The sequence below is a fragment of the Camelus ferus genome, chromosome 19, assembly GCF_009834535.1.
Source record: "Camelus ferus isolate YT-003-E chromosome 19, BCGSAC_Cfer_1.0, whole genome shotgun sequence".
NCBI lineage: Eukaryota > Metazoa > Chordata > Mammalia > Artiodactyla > Camelidae > Camelus > Camelus ferus.
The window spans coordinates 42823049-42837967 of NC_045714.1; the positions used below are offsets into that span (position 1 = coordinate 42823049).

The 14919-nt window shown below is 43.9% G+C and overlaps 1 protein-coding gene across 1 annotated transcript; it reads right to left on the minus strand.

Annotated features, from left to right (window-relative positions):
- Nucleotides 1-2144: 2144 nt before the first annotated feature.
- LOC102512147 (serine/arginine repetitive matrix protein 1-like) lies at nt 2145-3213 on the minus strand. Its single transcript, XM_032462326.1, has one exon. The coding sequence runs from the start codon at nt 3130-3132 to the stop codon at nt 2203-2205; it is 930 nt and encodes a 309-aa protein (XP_032318217.1). The 5' UTR covers nt 3133-3213; the 3' UTR covers nt 2145-2202.
- Nucleotides 3214-14919: the final 11706 nt, after the last annotated feature.

Consider the following 14919-nt stretch of genomic DNA (forward strand, 5'->3'; position numbering starts at 1 on the left):
GAGCACTTTAGCATCTCTGCCACCTCTTCTTGAATAGACTGCAGGGATCTCTCTTTCCCCAGTTCTTGAATGAGAGAATTGATTTGCTTCCTCGAACTCAGGTTGACCGTCATCAACTTTCCATAAGCATTAGTGAGGCTGGGTATATTTACTGGCTCCTTCTCTAGCCTGGCTTTCTTTAAAGTTGTCTCCATCCTGGCACACTCCTGCTTAGCCACATAAAGCTGGTCGATGAGGTGGCACTTCTCTTTGATCTGGGCAGCCAGTTTTTCTGCCAGCTGCTTTTCGTATCTTTGACAAAGATGACTTGCAACAGACCGAATAAATCTGTAGATAAATAAGACACCTATCAATGATGTGAGGACAGGGAGACTCAACACTGTCTCCCACTGGAGTCTCTGGAACATGAAATGAGAAGACAGGCCATCAGGGAGAAGTGACACCAGGACCGCACTCAGCTCCCTCAGGATCAGCCCGAAGCCAAGCTCCATGGAGGACAACAGCCCCTCCATGGCACTGACCCACTCAGGGCTCTGCCCAGTTATCATGGAGCCCGCAGCCACAACAAGCCCCGGGGGACACCCCAAGATTCCACACAGAACCCAGCCAGCAACTGACATCCTGGATTGGTCAGTTACCCAGTGTGTGGGGGAGGGGCTGTGTCAGAGGGGAGGGTTGTAACCAAAATGTCATTCTCTCCATTACTGTCCAATGGTAATTTTTCTTACCTTTTTCTTTTTGTATTTACATCTATATACAGTAAAAAATATAGTGAAATGTATCAATGTTATTGATTTCACAAATTTTTCAAATTCCTAACCCTCAACAGTATCCAAAAAGTCAATGTATGAACCATATGTTTGAATCATATCCATTAACACAGAATATACACCTCTGTCACATTTCAACTGAAACACACACACTCTGACAACATGCATCCATCAGTTTGACGGTGGCTGAACTTGATAAAAATGAAATAAATCACACTGTACACTTTGATGTTGGTCTCTTTGGCTCTAAGTAATATTTTTAAAGATACATGTTTTTAATTAAATATGCCATTCATTGTTTGTAGGGATGAATAATTTGTCCTTGTAAGATTATATCACAAATTAATCCATTTACTTCTTTTTTTTTTCTAATAGACTTTACTCTTTAAGAGCAGTTTCAGGTTCACAGCAGAATTGAGCAGACAATACAGAATGTTCACACACAGCCCTCCCCACTGACACATACATACTCCCCTAGCCTCAACATCCCTCATCAGTGTGGCACATTTGGTATAATCGATGAACCAACATGGGCACATTATTATCAACCAAAGTTCATAGTTCACATTAGGGTTCACTCTTGATGTTCTATGTTCTGTGGGCTTTGACAAATGCATAATGACATGTAGCCACTATAGTATCACACAGAATAATTTCATTGCCAACCTGAGATTCTGGGGAGCTCCTTTGTCTGGGAGGTGGCGAGTGGGAGACCCGACGCCTTGGTGGTGGAGACGGTGATGCCCTTCGTTTAGAAGGAGAGGGGTGAAGCCGTCCTTCTCTTTGGAGGCGGAGAAGGAGACTATCTTCGCTGCACTGGATCTCCTTGGGGAAGGTGAGCGCCGACCGGGGGAGGTGAAGGAGTCCTTCGACGCGGTGGTGGGGTGGGCGACCTGCGTCGTCGAGGAGGAGCAGGAGAAGGAGAACGTCGCCTTCTGGCGGGTGGTAGGGAGGGACTTCTCCGTCTACCACGAGAGAAGTCTTTCTGGCGTTTTCAAAGTGATGGAGTGGCACCGCGGGAAGGGGAATGTCTCCGCCGCCTGCCTACCTCACCATGCTTCACGTGGGACCTTTTGGGTCGCTCGTCCTCTGAGGAAGAGGAGGAGCCAGAATCAGACGAAGACTGCTGGTTCTGTCTGTGCCGGCGTCTCTCCTGCGCGGAATCGGCTGCAGCCATTTTGCCACCTTCGTCTTCTTCTGCTTCAGATAACTGTACTTTTCTAGGCTTGGGTCCTGGTGAAGGGGACTCTCTTTTCTCAGTACTTTATGTTTTGTCACTTTACCTGAAGCTCTCCCTGGAGAAACAGAAACACGACTTTTCCTTGTACGGTTGGACTGCTGCGCTGTTGGGGAATGACGAGCTTTTGGCGGTGGAGTTGCTGGCGGTGATGGCCTGTGCCTTCGCCTCGGAGGACTTGCTGAAGGAGATAACCTACGAGTTTTTTTGACGGGGGCTGGATGTCCTCTTTGGAAGCTTCTTTGATGGTGACCAGGAATGAGATGAAGAGGAAGACGAGCTGCTCCCAGACACGGATGCTGATGAACGTCGCCTTCGTCTCACTGGAGATCTCCTCCTTCTATGCCTTGGTGGAGGAGGCATTCGTCTTGGTGGAGTTCTTCTTCGAGGAGATGGCCGCCTTCTTGGGCTTGGCCTCCTTCTAGGTGAATATGATCTTGATCGGGATGTCTGGCGCCCTCTAGGTCGAGTATGAGAAGGAGAACGAGAACGTGTCCGGGATCTTGACTTGGAACGTGACCGAGATCTTGGCCTGGTCGTCTCCTTTTCCTTTTCCTTTTTGGAATTTTTCTCTGCGGAAGGTTCTTTAGGCTCTGGTCCAGGTTCAGGCTTGGGAACTTTCAGGATGTCACTAGCAGAAGTGGCCTCGTGTACTGAAGGCTCTTTTACTTTCACTGATGGTTCTGGGACCTCTGGAGTTTTTTCCTTTTTCTCTGGAGCAGCGGATGGACTCCGGCTCTTGGTTCTGTAATGGGCAGATGGAGAATGACTGCGCTTTCTCTCTCTCCTGACAGGGGAAGATCGTCTTCCAGGGAAAGAGATCTGGATTTGTGTCTTCTTGGAATCCGAGACCGCTCCCTTTTTTTCTCTGCTGCTTTCTTTCTCTTCCTTATCACTCTTATCGTTGTCTGCATCTTGCTTTTTCATAGATGCCCACTTTTCTTGTTCAATCTGTCTCGCTGTCCACAGTGAAGTTCGTTGTCCTAAGGACTCCTCTTGCCTCACAGACATGAGAAAAGTTGAGACGTCTGACAGTGACACTTTCTCCACATCCACCAGATCCGTGGCCGTCTGAAGGAGACAGCACTGGGCCGCCCCTCTCAGCAGAATCTGATGTGTGATCATGGTGCACTGGAGGACGTCCCTGAGGGCAAGAAGGCCGTCTGTACCCAGAGCTTTACATCTTGGGACGTTTGCCAAAGCCTTAGACAGAGACAGAATGGGGACAGCACAGCAACGTCTACTTGTCGTTTTCTGAATAAACTTTAACAAGAAACTACCTTTGTCTATGAAACGCGTACCACTGCACGGCTGCTTGATAACAATGCATGTTTACGTGCTATACGGAGAGCTCTCTGAAAGTGCATCCATCAACGGGCCAACAATAAACTCAGAAAATTCTGGTGAAAATGGGAGACCCCGTTTCACACAGCTCCAAAAAATGGGTAACGCCTTCTTTGGTCAGGATTTTGTTTCCACTTTCAAACGCTCTTCCGTAAATACACAGGTGCCAGGACGGCTGAAAGAGCCGGCACCCGTCTCCCCTGACGCTGCACATTCAAACAGAGCGTTTAGTTTTGGCAAAACTGGCTTTATCGCACGTGTCTGATTTCCTTCAAGAGTTTCCATAATTAAAATATAGTTTTCCCAAACCTTTAGAAGCTCATCTTTTTTCTTCTCAGACCACCAAAACAGACTTGGGCCTGGCCGCGACCTCGCGTGCCACCGCTCCCGCGCGCCTCCTGGTCCTCGGGTCGCTGCGGAAGAAAGCGCAGCATCTCCACGCGCTCTGCGGACGCCTCCCTGCGACACAGCGCCCCAAGCAGGGCCCAGGGGTCCTGGCTCTGCGCGAGCAGCGCATCCGCAAGCACCGACTCCATTTGCCCTGCACGCCGCCGTGGCCGGGCGCCCATTCCTGCTTCTTTTTAAATCTATCCCTCTGTTTCCTCTTCCTAGCACTTCTACAGCTGGGTCATTTTTGTTGTTGTTGTTGTTGTTCTTGTTCGAGTAGAATGAAGAAACAAGAAGGATTTAACATCTCGCTCCTCAAAAACTAGCAATATAGGCATCACCAGAAAGCTTGTTAAAAAGGCGGAAACTTGAACTCCACCCAGACCTACTGAATCAGAATTTGCACTGTAACAAGCTCCCTAGATGATTTGTATGCCCTTTAATGTTTGAGAAGTTCTAGTATAACAGATTACTGGACAGTCTTCTAACCAGACATGGTCCTCTCTTGGGCCTCACTAAAGAGTTCTACCTACAGTTTTAAACACCTCCGTGCCACAAGGAGTCCTGTGGATTGAAGCATGGAGTCAGTAGACCTAGATTACCACCATCTTCCATCTGACGTCTCTCCCCGCATTGAGCCCAGGGAAGGTAAAGATCAAGGATTCCCTGATTCCCTCCGTGGGACCCATCCTATGGCTCTAAGCCCAGGATTCAGTCTCTGAAACAGAAACTAAGGCAGGAATCTCAACAGTCTGTGACAGTTCTTCATCATGACCTTAATTAAAGTCTGGAGAAATTGTCTTCATTCTTGCTTAGTCATTCATGATGCCATCAAGCTGTCCCTTGTTCTAACCTTCCCTTATGAAAAGAAAGTAAGTGAGAATAAACCTTTGTTGGTCACCTGCTTCCTGTCAAGTGCTTCATTTACGGATCTCATTTAAGCCTCACCTCCTACTGTGTAAGGTAAACCTCATCACACCCCTTTTGTACTTGAAAAAAGCCAAGGCTCAAAAAATAAGTAACTTGCCAAAGATCAGTCTTCAGTGAGAAGATAATAATTGTTCTGACAAATTCTCCTCCCCTGGATGGAAATCACTGGCTCAAATAGCATTTCCTTCCTCCAGTTTTGGTCTTTTTAGCTTTTCACTTGATTAGAGCTACTAGGATTTCACTAATGACCTCATCCATGCTCACTATGCTTGGGGTAAATTAAATACATTCCATGTTTCATGTCATTTAATCTTCATAGGAAATCTGTGACTTTGCTTTTATTACCCCATTTTACAGATGAGGAGACAGAGAGCTGTCAGAAGTGGGAAACCATCTGGCAGTTCCTCAAAAGGTTCCACATCGAGTTACCATAGGACCCAGCAATTCCAGTCCTAGGTATATACCAAGGAAATGAAAACATAAGTCCACACGAAAACAGGTACACCAATGCTCTGAGCAGGGTTATTCATAATAGCCCCAAATGGAAACAATCCAAATACTCATCACCTGATGAATAGCTAAACAAACCTTGGTAGGTCCATATAATGGAATCTTATTCAGCCATAAAAAAGAACTAACTACAGATTCATGCTACAACATAGAAGAACCTTGCAAACATTGTGTGAAAGAAGTGAAAGAAACCGACCACCAAGGACCACCTATTGTTCAATTCCAGAACAGGCAAATGAGTAGACATGAAAGGTAGATTAGCAGATGCCGAGGGCCTGAGGAGTGATGGGGAGAGGCGGGGACAGTGAACTGAAGGCTTAGGGAATGGAGGGTTTTTTTCTTTGATAGTGAAATGTTCTAAAATTGATGTGGTGATGGATGCATAACTCCGTGAATATAGTAAAAGCCATTGAATTGTACACTTTAAATGAGGGAATTGTATGGTAAGTGGATATAAAACTGTTAAAAAAAAAAAAAAACCACAAAGAAACTAAAATCAAACCAACTATGCGGCAGAGTCAGAAGTCCAAACCAGAGATTCTCTGTCTAGGTCCGGCACCCCTTCCACCACAGCTCATCAAACCATTCAATCAGTGACTCCCACCCCAGGCTCTGCATGGACATCTTGATGGCCAGCATTACATCAGATGTTCTGGAGTGGGACCTGGAAAACAGTAGAGTTTAAAGCTCCCAGGTGATTCCCAATGTGCCCCATGTTTTGCTTGGAGAAACTTTTCTCAAGCCTGGATCTGTGGGCTCTGGTACCAGGCGTTTCTGTTCTGAGGCTGTGATCTACATGGAATCTAAAAGATTTGGCATGAAATTTTGATCAAAGCAATTACCTATATGCCTTTTCAGTGGACGGTTCTTTGTGGCATAGCAGTGAGAGAAACTGAAGGGTCAGAAAATAATATGAGACCAATAAGGGAGTATTCTTCATTGAACACCCAAGATGAATAGTGGGTAAAATAAAATTTTAAACTAAATTGAATATGTATATGATGTTACTTTTTGGTTCAAAGACTGTATTAAAAGGAGACAACCAGGCCCTCATCTTTTTTTTTTTCCCAATAATGTTAGTGTTGTACAGCCTAGCTTGAATAAAACACATTTCATAAAACACCTACACAATTCTATAATGCATTATGGATGGCCTCTCTAGAGAAATCTTACATGCCTCTCAACTTTGACAAAGTGATACGGTAATAATAGAAGTCTTTGGCATATAATTCTGCAGACATTTAAATAATTTTTAGGTTTACTGATGTGAAGCTGGGGATTACCTCACCTAATACCAACCTACAGTAGTTTGGAAGAGGCGAATGGGGCAGAAAGGACCCTCTTTGTTCCCCACATAGGTGGGGCTGTGGAGTCAAAAGCCAAATAAAAATGTATTTCAAATTATTTTAGCTGGGATAGAGTTTAACTGCTCTAGGAGAAACTCAAAATGACTGACTTAATAACTGAGAAGTTTGTTTCTCTTTTTACACCATCTCCATCTCTCTTAACACCATCTCGGAGATGGTGTGGCTACTCTGTCCTTCAGTGCTTGGAGATAGATGCTTCTATGCTTTTTGCTCTTCCATTCCTGGGATATTGCCTCTCTCTGGCTGTTCTGTTGTGGCCCACCATGACCACCACCACATCTGCATAGAAAGAGGGAGAGGAAGTGCAGAGCTTGCCTCCTTCTTTCTACAACTGGATCAGGGAGTTGCATACATCACTTCTGCTCATATCCTATTGGCCAGAACTTAACCATCTTAACCATAGGGCCACATCTAGCTACAAGGGAGATTAAGGATTGTAATATTAATTTTGATTGGCCAAATGCCCAACTAAGAGTCCAAGGTTTCTATAACTACAGAAAAAGGAGAAAATAGATACTGAGATGTAACTGTTTCTGATAAAGGGAGACCAAAGGACATGAAATCATGGATGTTATAAAGGTAAAATGAGTTTTCTACTGGAAGTCTTTCTAGTACTCTCTCTCCATCATGTAATGAGGGAACAGATCCAGTTTGCCCCTTTCTCCAATCCTGTTTGTCTCAGGGTCCTGCTGAAACTTAGACTCAGGGAAAACTTATTGAGGTCCTACTCTGTGTTGAGTGCATAGGGAGCCTTTAGTTACTCACTACAATTCCATAAAATAGGTCTTGTATCCATTTACAAGACAAGTGGATCAGAGAGGTAAAAGACGATCCCAAAGCCACACAGCTGACCGAGTTTTTACTAATTGGTGCATCTGGATCCGTGAGCTCCTGACTCACTCTGAAGTGGGAGGAGGTCTGGGAAGGGTCTACTAGGTGATAATGAATTATATCTTTAAGGAGACCACATCTGGGACAAGAGGGGAAGGCAGTGGGGCTCAGGAAGAGGGAACGGTAGGTGCTTAGGGCAGAGGTAGCATCGTAGCACAGCTACAAGAACTTCCCTAGGGCGGAGGTGTAGGATGTGTGTGGGAGTGGTGGAGGTGCAGTGAGAGCAGGCGGAGTCCAGTTAAGAAGGACATTTAAACGGACATTTGTAGGCACAGGGGAGCCCTGATGGGTTTTAAGTGGGAGAGTGACATGGTCAGGTTTGCCTTTTAGCAGTCTGCTCTGGGGGCAGGAGAGAAGCTGGGACCTGGAGTGGAGAAAAGATCTAATTAAGAGAAGAACTAACACCTTCACAGTGCACATGGCAGCAGGGGGACAGAGTCGATGGATGTCACAGAGGTAAATCTATAGTTCTGATTGAATGTGAGGGTGAGGGAGAGAAAGAATTACAGGACAATTTCTAGGAGGACCCTAGGTCTTGAATGATGGTTCTATTCATGAGTAAAGGTTTAACTAGTTTCTCTCCAAATGCGAATAGTTCCAAATACTCTCATGGTAGGAGACTGTACAATTGAGAAATATGTGGGAAAAACAGGAGAGGGTGGCCAGCCCCAATTAATACAATTTTACTCTCAAAATTAAGGCAAAAACAGCATCCTGAATAAAGATGTCAATGAGTTATTATTTTTTTAATATCTTGAGTTGGTAATGTATAAAAATAGGTACTGTACCTTTAACTTCCACTGACTGGAACTCTCCAGAAATTTTCAGTATCGGCTTTCCCCATACTTTCAATGGGACATGTGTACATACTGTTTTGCTCTGTTGAAGATAATAAGCATATTCAGAGACATTTTCTTTTAGTGTCTAATGCTCCATCCCAATGCATAATGCCTTTCTGATTTTATGATCTGGACTGTCAAAGTCACCAAAAAGAATAAGGTCATGACTATCACCAATTCACATGTAGATGTGACCCAAAATTCTCACAGCTGCAGTAGAGGCAGAGAGAAAGAAGTCCATCTAAGTACTAAGAGAAAGAATTCTATCCAGAATTTTGAGTAACAGGAGATTGCTGCAGTGGAGGGATTGCTACATTTTAAAGCTGGTGAGGGGTGTCCTGGACTGTAGAGGTAGGAGTCAACCTTCTGTTCCCCTCCGGTTTCTGGCACTTCATGCTTCTGTTGACTTGATTCCAGCTGCAGGTCCCACTGAGACCAACAGGGATGGGACAGGAGAAAGCAGCTTGAGTCCTACTCTCAAGTCTCAGCTCCAAATCCTCCTGTGGCTGAGCTGACCTTGACCTCACATTCGAGCTCTGATAAAGGCTCGTTTGCCTTGTTCCTGAGAAGTTGAGCTACACAAAGGAAAGATAACTCAGACTCTGGCATTTGCTGACTGTATGATCCGGGGCAAGTTGTTTGACTGCCCAGTCTCCATTTTCAGGGACTAATAGGAAAGCCATAGCTGCAGAATTTCTATGTAAACCGGGAATGAAATCTGTTGGGAATTAAGGCAAGAGAGAGGGGCTAATGGGCTTGTCTTAGAGCTGCATTTACTTGGCAAATCGTCCATTTTTAGTTTCATTATACTATATAAAGCACAAGCAAAAACATCAGAGTTTTCAAAAGGTGAAATTTATTCATAATTCATATGAGATTAAGGAAAATTCACTTGTCTGTACCAAAGAATAAGAAAAAGTAATGGTATGAAATTATATCAATAGACAATCCATCAAAATAGCGAAGGCTCGGTTTTATAATGGAATGACGATAATACAGTACATTCATCCTACCTTCAAAAGGTCCACAGATGCTGAGGACTTACAACAAGTGTGATTCTTGTTATGCTTGGAAGCAAATGCCTCAATGATCCCAGTGTAATAGCTTTTCTTTCTTTCTGGATTTATAACTAAGTTGGTTTGTTCTGACACCACTACTGCTACTTTTTAAAAAAGGTTTCGATAGTCACAGACAGGGAAAAAAAATGTTTCACATACTATAGAAATAATTGGCAAAGCCATGCTGATGCAGATTAGCAAAAACCATAGGAGGTGGGGGGGGGGGGTGGGAGTGGATGCTCCGTAACCCACAGGGTTGTTGGGAGGATTAAATGAGATGATGCATGTGAAATCTCTAAGTACATGGTACTGGCTCAATAAATGTTACCGAGGATTAGAATTAGTTTTTCAAGATCCAGTTGTCACTCATTCCCCAATTCAATACTTGGTCTTGTCTTTATTGATAGAAATAGACATACCAGGATCCCAAACCCCACACTTTTGGCCAACTTTCTAAGAAAGTATAGTTTAGCTTAACTTTTGGAGATGAGCAATGCCTTTCTGAATAATAAATGCTCTGAGAAGTCCTGCAGGAGAGAAACTTGTTGACCTCTGTTAAACCCAATATTTTCCAACCTTTTTGGACCACAATCCATTTATTATTCCTTATAATTTTTTCATGGACCCCCCTGTTAGCATTTTTTGGGATGAGTGTTTTATGGAACACCCTATGGGAAAATGATCATTTCATCATTAGTGGTTCATTAAGCTAGGAAATTCTAGGGAATGAATGACTGCAAACTATTTAGGAGAAAAATTAATTCCTCTTTTTCTCATTAATCAAATGAAAGTCACTTGACTTTGTGAGTAGCATTTTATGACAGATGAAGTGGTGTAGTTTGACTTGATTGATGTCACTGATTTCCAGCCCCGGAGGTCAAGGGGGCAGTGAGGTGGTGAGACACCATGGTCTTGGCATTGTTTGGGAATTACCCTGAAATTGTCCTTCACCCCTGAGCAGAGCTCCAAGTTCAGAGTCACATTTATTCCAACTCATCTTCTTTGACCCTAATAATGGCTGTAGGAATTAGGCAGGTGTTAAGGGCTGAATTTCATGTGCTCTCAAAATTCATATGTTGAAGCCTCTACCCTCACTGTAATGCTCTTTGGGAGTGGGGCCTTTGGGAGTTACTTAGGTTTAGATGAGGTCATCAGAGTGGGGCCCTCATGATGGGTTTGGTGCCCTTATAAGAAGAGGACGACAGATTTTGTTCTCTCCATGTTCATGCTCTGAGGAGAGGCCATGTGAGCATCCAATGAGATGGCCATCTATAAGCTAGGAGGAGAGGCCTCACCAGAAACTCAGTCTGCCAGCACCTTGATCTTGGACTCCTCCAACCTCCAGAATGGTGAGAAATAAATGTCTAAGTCACCCAGTCTACGGTATTTTTTTTTAATAGCACCCCGTATTGACAAAGACAGCAGGGTAGGAAATGGTTGATCTCATCTTATACCCAAAGAAACTGAGATGTTAACTGAGAGGTGAAGCTATTTAAGGATAAAGAGCTAGAACTAGAACCTAACCCCCCTGATTCAACTCAATTCAACAAGCATTTATTTAACATCTACTATGTGCCAGATACTATGCTAGGTTCTGGGAGCGTAGGGTGACAAAATCAGAGCTCCTGCAGAGTTTGGAAAAGACAGGTGTGAATAAAAAGTCACAACACTGTGACAAGTACAGCAACAGATTCAGAGGAAATCAGAATGGTGGTTTATGAATAGGGTTTTGAAGAATAAATAAGAGTTCTCCCAAGGGAAACAAACAGGGAAGGACAGAAAAGACTAATTTTGTTATAATCCCCCTTCACTCACCCCTCATAGCAGAAGGCTGGGCCTCAGAGGATATTAGTCACACATACGTCTGTCTGTGTGCATGTATGTGTAGTATGTGTCTGGTTTCCAAGATAACACAATTCTGAGGACTTCCCTTTCATTCCTTTCCACCTATTTTTGAACAAAGTTGGAGGCATAAGTGCTTTGCAAGAGCCCCATTACATTAAAGCCTGATGATGGATGAGAGAAATTCTTTAGTGTTGGCTGAGAAATTCATCTATGAGGTTAAAGTTTTAAAACTTTAATAAATCAAAATTTTTAAACTTGGGATTGAAAAACCAGCCAAAGGGACAGGATTCTGGTGTTGGGTTATAAACGGTTCCACTTCATTTGCTGGGGGCTGGGGGGAGGTCTTTTCCCTGGGGTCTGCTTTGCAGTGATTCCTGCCACGTTTCAGGCCAAAGTTCCCTTTCCTTGATTAATTTGATTTTCTGTATTTTCTTGGTAACTCAGAACCAGTGAGAAACAATGATCCTTTTGATAGAGTCCTCAGCGGAGCAGAACTCATTATGGTTGGTACCCATGGAGGTTGCTTTTAAATAGCAGCAGTGGTAACAGTCCCAGCAGCCCAATATCACCTCCACCTGCACCTTTCTACAACCTGGGAGGCTGTGTGGTGTCAGGGTTGTGGACCAGACAGACCAAGATTGTTCTGGGCCAAACTGGTGCTGCTTCTGTAAGCATGTGTGGAAAGGGTCCTATTTTAATGATGCCCCTTGGGTGAAATCAGGAGGTCAGGGCAGTGGGAAAATGATCAATGCATCTGGGGACTATTAAAGGGTGATGTGTACAATCTCGAGTTGCTCATAGATATTTCTTTTTCTCCCCCACAAAAGGGACGGGAGGGTGGGTAACAAGAGCCCTCCAGGTACTAGGAAGCAGCATCTGTGCTTTGTTTCTCTGTGGGTGGAAACTATTCTGTGACTCAGGGAGGCAGCTGGACATCAAAGGACTGCTTGAAGCTGGGCAGCAGCCTGGGAAGGACTGCTTTTAATTAAAGCTCTCTCGGCTTCGTTGCAGTGGCTAAGAGGTCAGCTTCCAGGAATTCTGTCCTCTAGCTCATTAGGATTCTCCGTCTTGGCTGGGTTTGAGAAATGTTTCCTTTTTAGCACATCTTCCTTTACAAACTTTAAAAGAGGGATTTATTGGCTTTTTGAAGGATACTGGCTAAAATTTGGTTAGAATGTCCCAGCCCTATCCACCAGCCTGGATGGGCTGATTGCTCCAGGTCTGGCTCTCCCTGCACCCCGCTCCCCCTCCTCCATTGTGTACATTTCCTTTCTGCTCTGTGCCACGTGAGGCTATGTAATCTATGGATTGTACTACCTGGGCTCCCTCACCCTCTGGCTTCAGCTTGGGTTTTACCAATGAGAGGAGATCAGAGGATAGGAAAGGAGAGACTTGGGTCTTTACTCCGTCCCACTCTGCGTCAATGCCACATCGCTGGCATTAGTCCCCTTCCATGTCTACTGCTCATCGGGTGATCCCTCTTCCATGCTTCCATATCTTACTGGGAGAATTTACTAAACTTGCTCCGGAATCCTTATCTGAGGGTCAGCGTCTGGGGGACCCCAACCAAGACACCACCTAATTGGCCATCTTGAAAGAATGGTCAGTGTAAACGTGGGTAAGAGATGTTAGGATTCAAATGGCACTGGTGCTGTTACAGCCCTGAACCAATCAGAGAGGAAGATTGTCTTTGGAGTCAAGTGGGTTAACAATGAAGTTTCATCCTGTGAAATAACTACTTCCAGCTACTTGGTGGAGGAAAGCAAGCACATGGCCCTGTTTGGGATTCATCTTGAAATGTGTGTCTAACTTTGCTTGTTCTGGGTTGCTACCATAGTAACAAGAGTAATTAACTTTAGATACTACCTCTCTCTCTCTTCTTCTCAACACCTTCCTCCACTCCAGTTCATGCTGAATTTGCTTTAAAGTATTTTAGTGAAGCAGTCAGAACTCCTCTCTACTTTTATTTGAATATTGATAATGTCCTCTTTCTGATTTTATCAGGCTACATGCTCCTGTTGTAGTACATCTATTTCTTTGCTGATAAAGCACGTGTATGTTATAGCTCAGGCCCTTAAGCAGCGTTCAGCAATTAGAAGACACAGAAGCAATGGCAACTGGGGCATGTCTAGGCCTCCTTTTCAACTCAGAGCATCTGCTTGGCCAGTGGGGGCACCTTAGTTTATTGCTGTCATTAGGAGCTGTCATTCAGAGGAACTGAGACCTGCATTGCCTTCTGAGGTGTTAAATATTAAAAACCTACATTTCCAACTAAGAGCTCAGTCCTACTTCACATTTTTTTTAAAAAAGAAAATTCTGAGTTTTTGTTCACCAGTCTGTGTTGATTTCTAGCATTCATTCAAAAGGCAGATGATGGTCCTTTTTGATTGACACCTCTCACCAGAAAGTAATAGACATGATAAATGTAACAGCTTCTTGTGATACCCTGTGCTGCTTCCCTTCAGCCTGTATGATTTCAGAACCACTGGGGTAGACAGTTCCATGTTGATACATACGTACAATGGGATACTATGCAACTTAAAAAGAAATGAGTAAGTCTGCTCATCCTTTCCATAGCATCTGGCCAGATGATAGGTTCCTGGAAATAAAAATGTCAGGCATGATCCCTGATATGGTATATAGTTCACAAGACCACCGCCATGAGACCATGGGATTGATGAATATGGAAAAAGATAACTTAAATATAGCCTTACAAGTTCATGGAAATATAGGAATTAAGGTAGTCTGGGCTGATGGGCATATTTTGGGCAGAGACCCCAGATCCCAGTAGGTAAATTGTGACAAATATTGTCAGTGACCAGACCTGAAGACTTCGCCTCAGAGGAGAAAATTAAACTGTCCGTTGTTCACAGGACTTTTTGCATTGCAAGACCTTGGATGTCAGCTGGTCCAACCTTCACTTGATTCCTCTCCATAGAATCCTTGCAAGGGAACCATCCAGCCTTTGCTTGGCACCTCCTGTTACTACACCTGGTGAGATCTTCAGCCTGACTAGACAGTACACACAGAGGAAAGCACTTCCCTGTGACTTTGCCCCTAGACTCTGGTTTTATCCAAGTATTTCTCCTTCTTCCACATAGCAACCCTTCCTGTTTGGGCTGGAGCTTTGCGTATTCCCCTCCAGAATGAACAAACCCTGGTTCCTTAGCTGTTTGCTGTTCACCGAGGGACATCTGGTAGTCCTATCAATTCTTTCTTCTAAATGTCTCTTGAATGTGGTGTCTTCTTTTCGCCTCTGTAATTAATTAGCACGAAGATGGAATAAAAAGCCATGTGCCATTACTAACACTTACTCTGTTTTGGACCGCCCTCTTTTCCAGCTGAGACAAATGCAGCAGTCACCTAGCTGGATCCTCAGCTTCCATTTTGCCTCTTCAAATTCATTTTTTAAATTCTTATTTTATTATTGAAGTGTAGTCAGTTTACAATGCTAGTTTCTGTATACAGCAAAGTGGTTCAGTTATACATATACATACATATATATATATTTTTCAGATTCTTTTCCATTACAGCTCATTACAAGAAATTGAATATAGTTCCCTGTGCTATACAATAGGTCCTTGTTGTTTATCTATTTTATGTATGGTAGCGTGTATCTACCAATCCCAAACTCCTAATCTACTCTCCCCTCCCTTTCCCCCCTGATAACTGCATCAACTTCATTTTTACTGTATGCAGACTGATTCTTTCAAAAATAAAACACTACTATGCCTTTTCCCT

What these genes read in the sequence shown, in the direction of transcription:
- LOC102512147 (XM_032462326.1), bottom strand. Translation starts at nt 3,132, where the DNA reads ATGATCACACATCAGATTCTGCTGAGAGGGGCGGCCCAGTGCTGTCTC.